The 18,626-nt window shown below is 36.2% G+C and overlaps 1 protein-coding gene across 7 annotated transcripts in view; it reads left to right on the top strand.

The window, feature by feature from the left end:
• LOC124237488 (probable ATP-dependent RNA helicase DDX60-like) overlaps window positions 1-18,626 on the top strand; it is a 116,730-nt gene that overhangs the window by 83,549 nt on the left and 14,555 nt on the right. For 6 of the 7 annotated variants that reach the window (XM_046657164.1, XM_046657167.1, XM_046657165.1 and 3 more), the window contains 4 exons: window positions 1,265-1,407; window positions 3,193-3,344; window positions 4,522-4,584; window positions 7,103-8,653. In XM_046657164.1, the coding sequence (XP_046513120.1) occupies window positions 1,265-1,407; window positions 3,193-3,344; window positions 4,522-4,584; window positions 7,103-7,202 (458 nt within the window). In that variant the 3' untranslated portion in view covers window positions 7,203-8,653. Of the gene's footprint in view, window positions 1-1,264; window positions 1,408-3,192; window positions 3,345-4,521; window positions 4,585-7,102; window positions 8,654-18,626 lie in introns of those variants that run through there. The other variant, XM_046657166.1, reaches the window with a different exon arrangement.

Here is an 18,626-nt window from a genome sequence, read left to right as displayed (position 1 = left end):
TATTTTGATTGAAGCTTACCTATATATCAAGGCTGGAAAATCAGACAAGAAAATGGGGTAGATAAAGGAGAAAATAGACACCATTTCTGCTACTTCTTTTTTTTCCTGAGAGATAGGGTGGCTTAGTGGTTACAAACGTAAATTCTGGAAGCAGAGTACAGGATGCAAATCCTGGCGCTTCTACTTATTAATCAGTCACTTAACCTTTTATGTTTCAATTTTGTTATCTGAAAAGTGAAAGGGAATAATATTGCTTGCCTTACAGGATCATTGGAGAATTAAGTGAATATATTAATGTTTGCAAAGTTCTGAAAACAGTGCGTGGCACATAGTAAACACTATATAAGTCTATTCTATCCAATATAGTAGCCACTAGTGTCTTGTCACTCTTTACATTTAAATTTATTAAGAGTAAAAAAAATTAAAAATTTAATTCTTCAATCACACTGGCCACATTTTAAGTGCTCAAAAGCCACATGTGGCTAGTGGCTTCCGCTTTGGATCTAGCAGAGATAGAACATTTTCATCATTGTAGAGAGTTCTGTTAGAGGGTGCAGATATCACTGTTTGCCTCTGTTATTATTTTTCTTTTTTATAAATTTTATATCAGAAACTTTCTAGGGGAGAATAAATGGAGAGAAGCAGCTAGAATAAGGGTAAAGAGTTAAGCCATTGAAGTAATTCCGTGATTCCCTTATATCCTAACATATTCTTAATAGGAATAAAGGACAAGGGTGAGTCTTGTAGCTCCCCAAGACTTATTGATGTAAGAGACAGAGGCAGAGAATAATGGTGGAGCAAGAAGAGCATCACAGAGAAAACATGATGTGAGTGTGAATGTTGCTCCTCCATCATAAAAGGGAGCCACATCTGCATGTAACCTGGCACCTTACAAGTCCAATGAGTGTATCTAGGACATGGATGGAATATATGTTTCATCTCATATGCCAGCTCCAAATCCACTGGTAGTACCTGTCTAAACATTGTGTCTAGAAGGATTTCGAGGTTATGTCTGAATTTAGTAGGAAAAAGTAACAAGTAATAAAAAAGAGTAATGGCAATAAGTTAATAGCAACATTGATTGAAGGAATACTCTGTGCCAAGCTGAATTAATCACTTTATCTACCATATCTCAGTCAGTCTTCATTATGATGTGTGCAGTGGGCAAATGAAAGTCAACCACTGTGACATGACTTACAGTAAGTTCAAAAGGGTTAATATTTTGATTTTTAAGACCTAACGTGATCCAATCCACTATGGCCAGAATTCACAGGTAAAGAATGTGAAGACTGTCAACTTGTGTCTCATTTAATGAACTGCAAGGAAGGAAGAGTAGCCATTTCACCATTTGTTTGTCTCTCGGGAAACACAGATGGTGATTTGCTTCGACCTGAGACTCTCAACCGTGTAAGTGGAGAATGTATGTTATGGATAAAGCATGTTTAAGAGAGAATAGAGTTACACTGCTGTGCAGCCTTGATAGGACCTCAAACCCCAAACATTGAACACGTCCAGTCATGCCAACAGCAATGTCCAAGAGAATGATGCTCTGTCGGCTGGGATGATTAATTCTCTAAGGAGTTGGCCTGAGGTCAGAGCCTGCTCCTTTGTGGGAAATTTCCAGATACCCTCTATTCTCTCCTGTTTGAAGACTCCAGGTTTGATGTGGGAAAAACAAGAGGAATTAGTTCACATTTTCCCAACACTGATTTTTTGGGACCTCATAGTGCTGTCACTACAGCAGGCTCCATGGGTCCTCTGGACACAAAGCTCTAGAACCTCTGGGAGGTTTTGGACAGTGTGAGAGTATCTGAAGAGTTTAGGGTTAATCTGAACTCCGAAAAAAAAGTTCAGCTTTGATAATATTTAGTAATATAGATTGACATTCGTGCCTTAACTCGATTTGATCCCTAGGTCAGAATGTCACATCTCATGTAAAGTGGTGGTTTTCAAGCATTTTTGCTTATGTAATGTCTAAAAGAATTTTTTAAAATTATGAATCCTCCTTCACAGTTTGGGTTGATATAAACATTCTTTTGAACCAAAGTTTATAGTTGCCAATGTTGTAATCTCCAATTCATTATCAATATGGACATTTAAAAATGGAACTATTATCACTTTTAAATTTATCCAATTGAATATAAATATCAAAGCTATTTGACACCCATAGCAATAAATTACAAAAAAAAAAAAAAAACCCAGATGGTCAAACAACTTCTTTAAACTTTCAAATTATGGCGGCCGGCCCTGTGGCCGGATGGTTAAGGTCCCCTGCTCCGATTCGGCTGCCCAGGGTTTCGCCGATTCAGATCCTGGTCATCCACATCGCACTGCTCATCAAGATGTGCTGAGGCAGCATCCCACATAGCACACCAGAAGGACCTACAATGAGAATATACAACTATGTACTGGAGGGCTCTGGGGAGAAGAAGGAAGAAAAAAAGATTGGCAACAGATGTTAGCTCAGGGTCAATCTTAAAGAAAGTAACTAAATAAAGTTACAAATTATGCATCATTTACTTTTCTCCTTGAATTTCTATTTTTTCATCCCACTTCCCCCACGGTTTAATTTTACACATCCAATAGCAGTGTCCTTTGATTCCTCCTGATTCCCTATGCTTTAATTGCATCATATGCCCAGAGCCATGGGGACTTAGTTTTCTGTTTGTTTTGCTATTCTTCCTTTTCTCCTCCTCCTCTCTACCCTCTTTCTCTTTTTCCTTTTCTTTGGTAGTCAGAGACCCAAAGAATGTTTGTACTATTCAGTTGTATTCTGACCTGTGGGCACACAGATACACTAGCTACATGACTTTCCTTCTAAGGTCATTCCATGCACCAAGAAGATGATAATGAAAATTCTACCTTAAAATCAGCTTCAGTTTATTATTCCTTAGTGAATATTGCTAACACTGTGGTGGTCGGACATTGAAATTGCCCTCAGTATGCTGTGAGGGTTCCTACTTCCCTCTTGGGCTTTCCCGTTCCCTAGGCATGCTTCACATGGCACCCCTTTTCTTCATCATAATGGACTCTTATTTCCATTGACCCTTAAAAGAGTCCACCTCTCTCCACCTCCTTCCATCTTTTGCAGAATGTACTTTAGGAAACTGAGACTGACGAAAGAAATCACAAACGATAAACAATTATCCTTTAGATATAAATAGTGAATTAACAGGCAATGCATTTCTTCAGGTCATTTTGCGGACACTTGGTATCAATGGCACTCAGGCTCCTGTGCTATGGTCACAGAAATTAGATAACCGAGGAAGAGGAATGCCACTTAATGCTTACGTGCTTAATTTCTATAAACGTGGTTCCTTGACGAGATTATGCCAAGACAATGGGTAGGTTTACGTGTGTGTGTCTATAAAATCCATCCACCCATCCATATATAACTACATTTTATTATCTATTTATATGGTACATTTATTTAAGAATTTATATTCTAGTATATATTTTATATTCTATATATAGACATAAGTTTATATTAAACATTTTTTAAAATAAGAATTTTAATATGACATTTTTTTAAGAGTTTAAAGTGCAAATTAATCTTTTGAAACATACTAGATCAGATTCTAGTAAACTAATCTCTAGTGATTAAAAACTCAAGTCTTATTTTGGTTTTGGGTGTCCCACCAAAATCTTGGTTCTTGGGCTGACTCTGGTGAATATAACTCTGAAGGCAAAACAATACGATAGAGCTCAGAAAGATATTTTTATTTATTATTATATTTTCTTATGATCGAATGGAATTATTTGAAACTTGAGTAAGAAACAATATTCAGTGATTTCCAGGAGTATATAAGGATCATTTTTTGTAAAATAAATTAATTCGTGTTTACTTGTTTTCCACAAATGTGACTTGGAGGGAAAACATTCTGGAACTTATATGTGAGGAAGTTAGCTTTGCAGTTGTCTGTTAGAATATAACACTTGTTCTAGTTCCTTGGTAGGGAAATCATTTTATAAAGCAATAAAGAAGAATGAATACTTTGGATTCACATGGGGAGCAGAAAGAATTTATTCTTGGAATATGGCAGGTAGAAATGGGGAGAGTCATGCTGTTAAACAGTGATTCAGGAAGTCAATATGTGTCTTATATACATTTTTAAGTAATTTTGATTGAAATTAGTTTTTAATGTTCTGCTTTTCTTGAAAAACCTTGAGCTAGATCTCAATTTTTCTTGTATCTAATTCTTATTTGTGAATAAAGTAGAAACGAAATTAGTAAGTAATAAAACTGTTTTGTTTGTACCTTAATCTCTAGTCCTCATTGACCTTTCTAAGCTTTATTTTTATATTTCGGCCATGCCCACAAGACGGTCAACTTCTGTTTATTAATTTTTTGTGATGTTGACAACTGTGCCTCTGAACTTCATTATGATTAATACAACAGAATGGTTCATCAACTAGGATTGTATTGGCAGATAAATTACATTCTTAGAGCCACTATTAAAGTGTGAGTTCAATTTTTTTGTGTTTTTATGCTTCTTAATGTAGAAATTTTGTTCTCTTTAGGATGCCTATGGGACAGATTCTAAAGCTTTTAAAAGATTTTGCATTCAATATTCAGACTATCAGGTATGTTCTATACTAGGTTTGATTTTCTCAATTATTTCATGATAATTAGCAAACATTAATTAGCAAACTTTGACCTCTTCCTTTATATCCAGTTCATAATATTCATGAAAGAGCACTTCAGAGACTCCATTGGGTCTCCTAGGTTCTATGTAATTCAGTTCCCAAAAGACCCTGCAGGCCCTCTTCTCATGACCCTATTGTTCTGTTTTTCGTATTAGGATTTGTCTTATATCCATTTGGAAGGAAGTTCCATCCAGACCAGAGGCTCAAAGGCACTATCAAATAGCCCATAGGTCCCCAGTCCTGATTACACTCAGTTTCTACAAATGCTGAGCATTTCCTCTGAATCAGAGAAACAGAACATCAGAGGGTCACATCTTAAGGGCTCCAGTAGGTCTGTAGTTTATATCCACTTCAGAATACTAAGTCTTTCTCATACTCAATGCTTTTCCCAGACCCACCTGACTCTGGAATCTCCTATTGACTTCCCATGTCCACCTACCCAATTGCCCTATAGGGACCCAAGTAAATATGAACTGTATGTGGGCACTCCCATCCCTATGCTCTATGCTCCATTGGTTATCTAGTTTTTGTTGAGGTCTGTCTTCCCTAAACCTTCAGTCCTTATACTCTTTGTTCTTTATCACATATATGTGGTCTCTCACTTAAAGTAAATTCAACTGTTTTGGGGAACCTTTATTTTGGGGTCCTTGCTAGTGAGGATATGTTTGTGGTTTTCTTTGATCTGAACTGAGTCAGGCCCTTTGGGAACTCTCTCCAGAGAGTGTGAGTCTTAGGATGGCCCTGCTTTGTCCACCAAGGCTATTTCTACTTAGCAGATTCAAAGCTACAACCTCTTTCAGCAGCCTGAGAAGATCCAGAGATTAAACATATCTCAAGAGTTGGAACAGGGAAAATAAGTCCTTCAGTCAGTCATCCATCTATCAACCATAAAATATTAAGATATGACCATGTTAGAGGCATTCTTCCAGGCACTTTGGTGTCATGGGAGAAACTATCTTGCAGATAATTGTATGTGGTAAGTGCTGTGATTGAGTTACACACAAAGTATTATGTTAACACAAATAACTTTATGACTAATATTACTAGAATCAGAGAAAGCATTATAGAAGAAGGAATTGTCCAATCAAATCTCAAAGAATAAGGGAGAATGCATTAAACAGATCAAAAATGTGGTGGTCGGAGAGAATTTCAAGCAAAGGGAGTAGTATGTCCAAAGGTACAGAAATGTTAAAAGATCCCACTGCATCAGGGCCAGGCCTTACGCTCAGGATGGTGGAGTGTGGAATATGGGGGTTGTGATAGGCATGGGGGAAGATGCTGAGTGGTGAGTGAAAAGTCTTTAAAGGGAATTTGGCTTTACATGGTGAAGGGTCTTAATTGTTGCATCATGGAGTTTGTATTTAAACTTGTGTGTAGTAGTGAGACAGGGGAAGTTTCTAAGGATGAGTGTGACATCGATCCATGTTTTACAGATATTATTCTGGCTGGGGTATGTGGGTCAACTCAAGAGATGAAGAAACTGAAGGCAGGGAGCTAATGTAGGAGGGTATAGCCATAATCCAGGTGAGAGATGATGCAGGTTTGAATTAAGGCAGTAGCAGTAGGAATGGATGGCAGGGATTAGAAAGATATTTAAGGGGTTAAATTCATGCAATGGAGCAAGAGATATTGATGATAACTGGGGTTTTTAATCTGGTTAACTATATTAATGAAAGTAGGGAATATGAGATGACGATGATTTGGCAACAAAAAAATACGAGTTGGAATTTAAAACTATTGCATGTGGTGTCTATAAGACATTCAAGTGGAAATGTCTAGTAATCAGATAGAATTATAGATCTGCAACTCAGGAGGAGTGTCAGACTCAGATAAAGATGTGGTCATTCTTAGTGTTCAGCTACTGAGAACGAGTAAAAAACTGAAACTGTGCTCTGGTGTAAATAAGGTGGCCTGTGATAATAAAAAGGAGAAGTGTTAACTCACAATTGCTTTCAGTGCTTGACTGATATGTCAGGTAGCTGAGAGGGCCATTTTTCTCTCTCTCCATTCTTGTTTACCCTAGGTTCCTAGTCCTAAGATATATGGGTAGCGACATACACTTCTTTTATTTAATTGGTGACTATGAGTTTAAAAAATAATGGTCACAGTAGTAGAAAATCCAGATGATGGCTCCAAGAATATGTATGTAGAGAAGAAAAGGAGTTGAAAAACTGCCACTAAGGTCTAGGGACATGGAATTCTGTGGTCTTTCAGACTTATAGTGCAAGTTTAGATGTATGATAGCGAGGAACTGCATGGAGGGGCATCTCTTTATATTTTCTCAAGATATGTGATGTACCTTATAAAGGCTTAACGGTAAATGTCCATCTTATTATTATTCCATAGATTTTCTCTGCATATTTACATCTGGTGGATTTTAGGGTACTTAATTCTGATAACCTTCTTATAACATTGAAAGTTACCAAAATGTATTTTTATTTTCTCTATTGTACAGTGATTTCTTGGGTGAACTGTGTAAAGATGAGCATGACAATGTGGTCTTAGCATTTAAACAACTGAGTGAACTCTTCCAGGAAAAACTTCGACAAGTCTAAATTCAAATGTTTCCAAATCACTTGGAATAATAGCATGAGAATTTTCAAGTCTAGTTATGTGGTTTTCATCTCTTTCCTAGAAAGATTCGTTTGAACTCATGCAATAAAATAGGAAGAAGATTCTTCATTGAGTCAAACAAAATTGAATTCAAATATTAGTTCTGCTGTTGTCTAGTTGAAGGACGTTTGATAAGTTATGTAATATATCTAAACCTTAGTTTCCTTTTTGGCAAAATGAGAATAAAAATGCATACCTCTAGGTGTTTTGAGGGTTAAAGGTGATAATGTATGAAAAGCGATTGGGTTAGAGTGGTGACTCAATAAATAGTAGTGTTATATTTTTTGTAGTTAAAGTTAATGTATAGCAGAATTTTAGTTTCACAATGTCAAGTTTTGTGTATGTTCCTAGGCTATTAAATTTTTTCATTAATGATCTGTAAATCACAAAAGATTCAAATCAATTCTGAACAACAGTTACATAAGTAGACTTCTGAGATTACAAGAAAGTCACTGCTGTGGACTGTGTTTGTGACCCTCAAAATTTATATGTTGAAATCCCAGCCTCCAGTATGATGACATCAGAAGGTGAGATCTTTGAGGGGGTAATTAGGTCATTAGGATGGAGGCCTCATGAATGAGATTAATATCCTTATAAGAGACACAAGAGCTTGCTCCCTTCTCCCTGCTCTCTGCCATATGAGGCTACAAGAAGACAGCCATGTGTAAACCAGGCAGCAGGCCCTCACTAGCACCTAACCAGCTAGCACTTCTCACTGATCTTGGACTTCCTAGCCTTCAGAGGAGTGAGAACTGAATATTTGTTGTTTAATTCACTCAGTCTACGGTATTCTGTTATAGCAACCTGAACTAAAACAGCCACTTAGCATAGTTATAAACTGCTTTCCTATTGAAAGCTGAACATGTTGATTCAACTGTTTTTCCAATAGCAATGATAGATTTTGTTTCAGTCCCTAGACTTTCTAATTTGTTCTTCCCAAATGACCAAAAGTACACTTTTATATTTCCTGGATTAAGGATTTTGTACATGACTGAGATAAACTCTTACCCTGTGAGGCAAAACAAATGTGGAATTCAGAGCATTTCCCTATTCACTGTCATAATTAAAAAACAGCCCCCTTAAAATAACAACCACAACAAAAGACAGATGAACATTTAAATACTCTTAAGGCTGTAATAAATGAATACAGTATTCTGAAGGAGAAAAAATATCTCCAATGAGTCTAATCAATCGTTGATTTATAAATTAGGAAATATGATTCTTAAAGCTATTTAAATAGTTTCAAACAATTTCAACTAGCAAACTTGAAGGGATTTTTTTAATGTAAATGAGGTCTTGGGTATAAGTTCTGTGATGCTTTAAGAAAACAATTAGCTGATAAGTTGGTGTTATTGTCATTGTGTGTAATAAGTGACTGGACACCCATAAAGAAATAAAGAATGTTTAGTTTATTTACTTTCAGCTTTTTGTGTTAAATTTGTTTGTCATTCAATCAATTTGTACATGTGTGCATTCCGTATTTGGCTTTCATTATTTTCTATCTTTACCTTAGCCTCAGGTCACAGACTACAAAATCTATTTTAGATTAGATCTTGAACACAGAACATTTCCTTCTCAGAGTGAAAGACATAACCTCTTCTATCATCCAGAATGTCTTGCTTACTTACTAAGACACCATCTATACTCTGAGATTACTTGCAAATATATTACATAGGCTAAAAAAAACACAAGTGTTTGATTTTGTCTAGCCTCTATTCCTTAGAACTAACTCATATTTGGTTTATATTAAGCATATGCCAAAATGCATATGACTATGTTCTTTGGGCTAATTCTATTATTTTTCTTAAAAAATAAACACGTAGTAACAAATATGGTAGATATTAATCCAACTATATCAATAATCACTTTAAACATTAATGGTCTACATACAGCAATTAAAAGACAGAGATTGTCAGAGTGGATCAAAAAACAAGAACCAACTATGTGTTGTTTATAATAAACCTATTTTAAATGTAAAAACACATCTAGATTAAAAGTAAAAGGATGATATGCCTAGTTTCCTGTTCCACATGGAAGGAGCTTGGGAATTGCCACTCTATCCCAACAACAAGTAAAAACCTGAACAAACTGAAAGATCAACAATTTGTCATGGGTCTCCAATAAAAGTGAGATCATAGGGCAAACTACTGCCCCCCAAATTTTACAGACAGACAAGCAGATACAGAGAATCACAACATACCCAACAGACTGGAGCAGAAACCTCAGTGGGAAACAGTGCTGTGGTAAGAAAACATGCACTGAGACTGTCGAATTGCTGGAAGCTAGATGTGGACAAGTCTGAGAGTTAAATACTTCAGGGGGACCCAGTCATGAGAGAATGTCCCCTGTTCTTTTGTAAGTTTTATGCCCAGGAGCTTGACCAGGGTCTTACAGTAAATATTAGAGAAAAATCTCCTTATGTTTCCTGCGGGATGGGGGGAAAAAGAATCACTTTAAAATATGCCAGAACATTCTGTTCTTCTTAACAAGGTCTGCTCTCAGGAGAAATTGCTTACCTGCCAGCCTAACTTACTGGGATTTTATCAGAGCCTAACTGACCTAGGGGAAGGGAATACTCAACTCCAGCCCATTCTAGCCATTCTGTCATCACCTAGGAGAGGAGAAAAAATAAAGACTTGTGAAGATCACAGTCCATAGGCATAGGCTTTCTGCAAGACTGAGACCTAATCACAGGACTGTAGAATGCTTCTTCTTCCCCAACACCTTACCACCACGTTACTAAAGGCTTGTTTATAGCAGTTCCTTTTACCTGGTACATTGTGTCCGGGTACCAAGAAAAATTATGTGCCATACTGAAAGGCAAAAAACCCACAATTTGAAGAGACAGAGCAAGCAGAAGAACCAGAAATGGTGAGGATGTTGGAATTATCAAATTGGAAATTTAAAACAACTGTGATGAATATGCTGAGGGCTCTAATGGATAACGTAGACAGTGTGTAAGAAAAAATGGGGAATATAAGCAAAGAGATGACAATCCTAAGAAGGAACCAATAAGAAATGCTAGAGATCAAAAACACTGTAACAGAAATAAAGGATGCCTTTGATGGATTTATTAGTAGACTGGACACAGCTGAGAGAAAAATCTCTGAGTTTGAGGATATTTAAATAGATTACTCCAAAACTGAAAAGCAAAGAGAGCAAAGACTGAAAAAAAACCCAGAACAGAATATCCAAGAACTGCGGAACCACTACAAAAGGCGTAACAGGCACATAATGGGAATACCAGAAGGAAAAGAGAGACAGAAAAGAACAGAAGAAATGTTTGAAAAAACAATGAATGAGATTTCCCCACATTAACGTCAGACATCAAACCACAATCGAGGAAGCTCGGAGAACAACAGCAAGCAGGATAAATGCCAAAAAAGTTACACCTAAGCATATGTTTTTCAAACAACAGGAAATCAAAGATAAAGAGAAAATCCTGAAAGAAGCCAGAGGAAAAAAACACCTTGCCTGGAGAGAAACAAAGATGAGAATTACATCTGACTTCGTCTCAGAAACTATTCAAGCAAGAAAAGAGTGGAGTGAAATACTTAAATTGCTGGGAGTAAAATATCTACCAATTTAAAATTCTGCCCTTGGTCAAATAATCCTTTAAAAGTGAAGGAGAAATAAAGACTTCCTCAGACAACCAAAATTGAGGGAATTTCTTGCCAGTGAACTGCCTTGCAAGAAATGTTAAAAGAAGTTCTTTAGAGAGGAGGAAAATATTATAGGTTAAAAACCCAGGTCTACATAGAGAAATGAATATCTTTGAAGAAGGTGTATGAGAGGAAGACATTTCCTCTCCCCAAATGTGGGTTCGTCTGGCCGGAGAACGAATTAAATTCACATGAGACAGAATAGCAAGAGAAAATTAAACAAAGCTTTATGAGGAACCATGGCCCGGGGCCTTTCTTCCCGAAGGAAGAAAGGGCACCGAAGAAGTGGGGTGCACACAGTGGTTATATACCCCCAAACAGGGTGTTTCACATATGATTGAAATGTCCCTTTTACAATAGTCACAAGGCCGTTCTGTCAGCACAGAACTCGATGGAAACGACAGATAGGTCTGCTGTCCCAGTGAACGCCGCGGGGGGTGGCAGGCGTGTTGCCTCAGGCTGCGGGGCGGTCACAGATGAGCGCCGCAATTGGTTCCCAGCCTAAAGAAAGATGCTTAATCTTTAAGGAGATGCCAACGTTGGGAGGGGGAGGGAAGTCAGTTACAGGAGGTTACCAGAGAAGCACAATAAAATGCAGATTTTAAGTCCTTGCCTTTGGCATTGATTAAGAGTTTCTAGAGATAAAGTCATCTCTTTTCTTCTTCCTGGTGCAGAGAGGGAGGCACCTTTTACAGATAGAGATTTACCTTACAAATGTAAGTGTGTCCTAATGAAGGGCAAGTTCCATTCCTCAGAGCCTCCTTCCCTGTCCCAGTTTATCAAAAGCAATCAGCCTCAAATAATCCTGATGTCAAAGAGACATATCTTGGGGTGGCCAATTTCAGGTCCCCACAAAGGAATAAGTGAAGACAAAACAAAAACTTTAATTTTTCTTATTCTTAATTGATCTAACTGGTAACAGTTTGTCCAAAACAGTAATAGCAATAATTACTGCATTATGTATGCCAATATATGGAGGCACATATATATGTGTATGCTTATACACCTTTGTGTGCTTATATATAAGTGAATGAATGACAGCAATGAACAAGGGACAGAAGGGAGGAATTAGGATTATTTTATGATTATAAAGTATTCACACTACCTGTGAAGCAGCGTAGTGCTATTTGAAAGTGGACTTGGAATAGTTGTAAATGTATATTGCAAACTCTAAGGCAACCAGTAGAAGCAGAAAAAAGAAAGAAAAGTATAACTGACATGCTAAAAAAGGAGAGATAATGGAATTATATAAAATACTCGATTAAAACCACAAAAGACAGAAAAAGAGTGAAAGACAAAAATACAAGCAAAGAACAAGTGCAACAAATAGAAAACAGTAACAAATATGGTAGATATTAATCCAACTGTATGAATAATCACTTTGAACATTAGTGGTCTAAATATGTCAATGAAAGACAGAGATTGTCAGAGTGGATCAAAATAATACCCAACTATATGCTGTCTACAAGAAAACCACTTTAAATATAAAGACATATATAGATTAAAAGTAAAAGGATAGAGACAGATATACCATGCTAACACTAATCAAAACAAAGGAGAAGTAGCTATGTCAACTTCAGATAAAGCAAACTTCAAAGTAAGGAAAGTCATTAGGGATAAAGATGGGCATTACATAATGATAAATGGGTAATTTTTCTGAGGAGACATAACAATCCTTAATGTGTGTGTGTCTTAACAACAGATCATCAAAACACATGAGGCAAAAGTTGATAGAACTGCAAGGAGAAATAGATGAATCCACTATTACAGTTGCAGACTTCAACACCCCTCTATCAGAAATGGACAGATCCAGCAGGCAGAAAATCAGTAAGGATATGAATGAACTCAATAGCAGCATCAATCAAATGGACAAAATTGACATGTATCGACTATTTCATGCAACAACAGCTGAAAACACATTCTTCTCAAGCTTACATGGAGCATTCACCAAAATTTACCAAATTCTGGGCCATAAAACACACCCTAATACATTTAAAAGATTAGAAATAATACAATTTCTGTTCTCAGACAACAATGAAATTAAACAAGAAATCAATAACAGAAAAATAGCTGGAAAATTCCAAAATATGTATAGATTAAACAGCACACTTCTAAGGAGCACATGGATCAAAAAAGAAATCTCAAGAGGAATTTTAAAATATTCTGAACTAAATGAAAATGGAAATACAATTCACTAAAATTTGTGAGATGCAGCAACATTATTGCTAGAAGAAAATATATAGCATTGAATGCACGCATGAGAAAAGAAGAAAGATCTAAAATAAATTTTTTAAGATTGCACATTAAGAAACTGTAAAAAACTGAACAAATTATATCCAAAGAAGGCAGTAGAAAAGAAATAATAAAAATTAAGCAGAAATCAATGAAATTGAAAAGAAATTAATAGAGAAAATCAATGAAAGCAAAAGCTGATTCTTTGAAAATATCAATGAGATTGATAAGCCTATAGCCAGTCTAACTAAATAAAAACGAGAGAGGACAAGTTACTAATATTGGAAGTGAAAGAAGTGGGGCCGGACCTATGGCCAAGTGGTTAAGTTTGTGCACTCTGCTTCGGTGGCCCAGGGTCTCACTGGTGTGGATCCTGGGTGTGGACCTAGCACCACTCATCAGGCCATGTCGTGTTGGTGTCCCACATAGCACAACTAGAAAGACTTGCAACTAGAATATACAACTATGTACTTGGGGGAGCTTTGGGGAGAATAAGAAGAAGCAGCAAAAAAAGATTAGCAACGTATGTTGCCTCAGGCTGCCAATCTTAAGGAAAAAAAGGAAAGAAAGGAAAGAGGGGCTATCACTACAGATGTTATGAACATTAAAAAGATAATAAAGGATGCTATGAACAACTCTATGCCTATAAATCTGATAACCTAGACGAAATGGACCAATCTTTTGAAAAACACAATCTGCCAAAATACACACAAGAAGAAATAAACAATCAGAATAGGCTTATATCTATGAAAGCAATTGAATTTATAATCAATAACTTTCCAAAAATGAAAGCACCAGGCCCAGATGAGTTCACTGGTGAATTCTACCAAACATTTAAGGAAGAAATCATACTAATTCTCTAAAATCTCTATCAGAGAACAGAAGCTGAGGGATTACTTTCTAACTCATTTTATGAGGGCAGCATTACTTTAATACTAAAATAGGCAAAGACACTACAAGAAAAGAAAACTACAGACCAATATCTCTTATTAACATAGATGCAAGAATCCTTAACAAAATATTAGCAACTTAAAATTAAAAATGTATGGACAGAATTATACAATACCACCAAGTGGGTTTTATCCCAGGTATGCAAGGCTGGTCCAACATTAAAAAATCAGTTAATGCAATCCTTCACGTCGACCGTCAAAAGAAGAAAAATCACATGATCATATCAATAGATGCAGATAAAGCATTTGACACAATCCAACACTCATTTATTATGAAAATTCTCAGCAAACTAGGGATGGGGGAATCTTCCTTAACTTTATAAAGAATATTTACAAAAATCCACAGCTAAAATAGTACTTATTGGTGAGAAACTAGAAACTTTTCTACTAAGATCAGGAAAAGGCAATGATGCCCCCCTCTCATCACTTTTTTTCAACATCTTACTGGAAGTCCTAACTAATACTTTAAGAGAAGAAAAGGAAGTAAAATGTATACTGATTGAGAAGGAAGAAATAAAACTGTCTTTGTTTGCAGACGACATGATGGTCCATGTAGAAAACAAAAAAAATCAACAAAAGAACTTCCTGAAACTAATAGGCAATTATGGTGAGTTTGCAGGATACAAGGTTAATATACAAAAGTCAACCAGATTCCTATTTATCAGCAACGAACAAGTGGAATTTGAAATTAAAAACACAGTATCATTGGGGCCAGCCCGGTGGTGCAGAGGTTAAGTGTGCATGTTCTGCTTCAGCATCCCGGGGTTCGCCAGTTTGGATTCCGGGTGCAGACCCGGCACTGCTTGGCAAGCCATGCTGTGCTAGGCATCCCACATACAAACTAGAGGAAGATGGGCTGGGTATTGACTCAGGGCCAGTCTTCCTCAGCAAAAAGAGGAGGATTGACAGCAGATGTTAGCTTAGGGCTAATCCTCCTCAAAAAAACCCACAAAAAACAACACAATATCATTTACATTCGACACCCAGAAATGGAATACTTAACTATAAATTTAACAAAATATTTACAAGAATTATATGAAGAAATGTACAAAACTCTGTTGAAAGAAATCAAAGAATAACTGAGTAAATGGAGAGATAGTCCATGTTCATGGAAAGGAACACTCAATATTGTTGACATGTCAGTTTTTCTCAACATGATCTGTAGATTGAGTGCAATCCCAATAAAAATCCAAGACAGTTATTTTGTGGATATTGACAAATTTATTCTAAAGTCTACATAAAGAGGCAAAAGACCTGGAATAGACAACACTATATTGTGAAAGAAGAACAAATTTGGAAGACTGACAATACTTGATTACAAGACTTGCTATAAAGCTGTTATAATCAAGACACTGTAGTATTGTCAAAGAATAGACAAATAGATTAATGGTACAGAATAGAGATCCCAGAAATAAGTGTACATAAATATAGTCAACTGATCTTTCACAAAGGAGTAAAGGAAATATGATGGAGCAAAGATAGTCTTTTCAACAAGTGGTGCTGGAACTGGACATCCACATGCAAAAAATGAATCTAAACATAACTACAGCTGTCACAAGAAATTACGTCACAATGGAGCATAGACCTAAATGTAAACCTCAAGAACTCCTAGAAGATAACATAATGGAAAATCTAGATAACCTTGGGTTTGGCAATGGCTTTTTAGATATGACATTAAAGGCACAATCTTGTGAAAGAAATACTTGACAAGCTGGACTTCATCAACATTAAAAACTTCTGCTCTGAGAGAGATGCTGTCAAGAGAAGGAAAAGACAAGCCACAGGCATGGAGAAAATATTTGGAAAAAGACGTATCTGCTAAAGCATTGTTATCCATATTATACAAAGAACTCCTAAAACTCAACAATAAGAAAACAAACAACTTGGTTAAAAAAAGGGCAAAAACCCCTCACGGAGAATAGATACTAAGTTTCAGTCAAGCAAGAAGAAATAGGTCTAGAGATCTGCTGTACTATTTTGTGCTTATAGTTAATAATAATACTCTACTATACACTCACACATTTGTTAAGACTGTAGATCTCATTTTATGTGCTTTTTATGACAATAAAAACGTTGAAGAATTAAATTATTACAGACATGTCTATTAATAAAAAATTTTGGTCTTTCTTTTTTTTTAAACTTTTTTTTCTTAGGTATGCTTTTTGGTGGGGAAGATTGGCCCTGAGCTAACATCTGTTGCTAATCTTCCTCTTTTTTTTCCCCTCCCCAAAGCCCCAGAACATAGTTGTATATCCTAGTTGTAAGTCCTTCTACTTCTTCTATGTGGGATGCTGCCACAGCATGGCTTGATGAGCAGTGTGTAGGTCCATGCCCAGGATCCAAACCGGGAAATCCCGGGCTGCCAAAGTGGAAAATGTGAACTTCATTATGCCACTGGGCCAGCCCTTGAACTTTATTTCTTGACATTAATATTATGTATGTCCATCAACTGTTAACTTTCTTCATGTAGTGAAATACAAATTGTGTTGGTGATTCAAGACAGTGAAATAGTGATTAAACAAATATTAATTTATTGAATTAATTAATTAAATATTAACTGAATTGAATTACTAACGTTAATCTGCCAGCAGATTCCTACATTCCTTCTGAGATTTGATTTCTCTAAAAGGATAGAGACCAAAAATGTATATCAATAAATAATAAGATATATTCAACCAAATTCTAGAATCTCTGTAAATTGTTTTCCTACAAAGATGCAACATAAATTTTAAAAAGAAATAAATAGAATGAAGCCCTGGGAGCTTTTTTTAAGCTAAGAATCAGTTAAAATAAATAATTTCATCAACTTAGGTTTGACCTAATATATTGCCCAAAATATTTATCTTTTTGAGATTTAAAAACTCTGAAATTAAGGGTTTAATTGGCAATTATCCACATTGTTTTTATTTTTCTCCTTTTGCTTACAGTATTATAATCAGTATTTATGTACGTAGTCTTATATAAAACATCCAATGTAATTTTTTTTTAATTAAGATTATGATAGATTACAACCTTGTGAGATTTCAGTTGTACATTATTGTTAGTCATGTTGTGGGTACACCACTTACCCCTTTGTGCCCTCCCCCTACCTCCCCTTTTCCCTGGTAACCGCCGATCAGTTCTCCTTGTCTATATGTTAACTTCCACCTATGAGTGGAGTCATATAGAGTTCGTCTTTCTCTGTCTGGCTTATTTCGCTTAATATAATACCCTCGCGGTCCATCCATGTTGATGCGAATGGAATAATTTTGTCCTTTTTTATGGCTGAGTAGTATTCCATTGTGTATATATACCATATCTTCTTTATCCAATCATCAGTTTCTGGGCATTTAGGTTGGTTCCACATCTTGGTTATTGTAAATAATGCTGCGATGAACATAGGGGTACAAGGGACTCTTGGGATTGCTGATTTCAGGTTCTTAGGATAGATACCCAGTAGTGGGATGGCTGGGTCATAAGGTATTTCTATTTTTAACTTTTTGAGAAATCTCCATACTGTTTTCCATAGTGGCTGCACTAGTTTGTATTCCCACCAACAGTGTATGAGGGTTCCTTTTGCTCCACAACCTCTCCAACATTTGTCACTCTTGGTTTTGGATATTTTTGCCAATCTAACGGGTGTAAGGTGATACCTTAGTGTAGTTTTGATTTGCATTTTCCTGATGATTAGCGATGATGAACATCTTTTCATGTGTCTATTGGCCATACTTATATCTTCTTTGGAGAAATGTCTGTTCATGTCCTCTGCCCATTTTTTGATCGGGTTGTTTGTTTTTTTGTTGTTAAGCTGTGGGAGTTCTTTGTATATTATGGAGATTAACCCTTTGTCAGATAAGTGGCTTGTAAATATTTTTTCCCAATTAGTGGGCTGTTTTTTTGTTTCAATCCTGTTTTCCCTTGCCTTGAAGAAACTCTTTAGTCTGATGAAGTCCCATTTGTTTATTCTTTCTATTGTTTCCCTCAACTGAGGAGTTATAGTGTCTGAAAAGATTCTTTTGAAACTGATGTCAAAGAGTGTACTGCCTATATTCTCTTCTAGAAGACTTATTGTTTCAGGCCTAATCTTTAGGTCTTTGATCCATTTTGAGTTTATTTTGGTGTGTGGTGAAACAGAATGATCAATTTTCAATCTTTTGCATGTGGCTGTCCAGTTTTGCCAGCACCATTTGTTAACAAGACTTTCTTTTCTCCAATGTAGGCCCTCCACTCCTTTTTTGAAGATTAGCTGTCCATAGATGTGTGGTTTTATCTCTGGGCTTTCAATTCTGTTCCATTGATCTGTGCACCTGTTTTTGTACCAGTACCATGCTGTTTTGATCACTGTAGCTTTGTAGTATGTTTTGAAATCGGGGATTGTGATGCCTCCGGCTTTGTTTTTCTTTCTCAGGATTGCTTTAGCAATTCGTGGTCTTTTGTTGCCCCATATGAATTTTAGGATTCTTTGTTCAATTTCTGTAAAGAATGTCCTTGGGAACCTGATTGGGATAGCATTGAATCTGTAGATTGCTTTAGGTTGTATGGA

This window comes from Equus quagga, chromosome 3 (genome assembly GCF_021613505.1).
Source record: "Equus quagga isolate Etosha38 chromosome 3, UCLA_HA_Equagga_1.0, whole genome shotgun sequence".
In the NCBI taxonomy this organism is placed as follows: Eukaryota; Metazoa; Chordata; class Mammalia; order Perissodactyla; family Equidae; genus Equus; species Equus quagga.
Note: the sequence above shows the minus strand (reverse complement) of the source record. Positions and strands in the feature narration are given on the sequence as shown.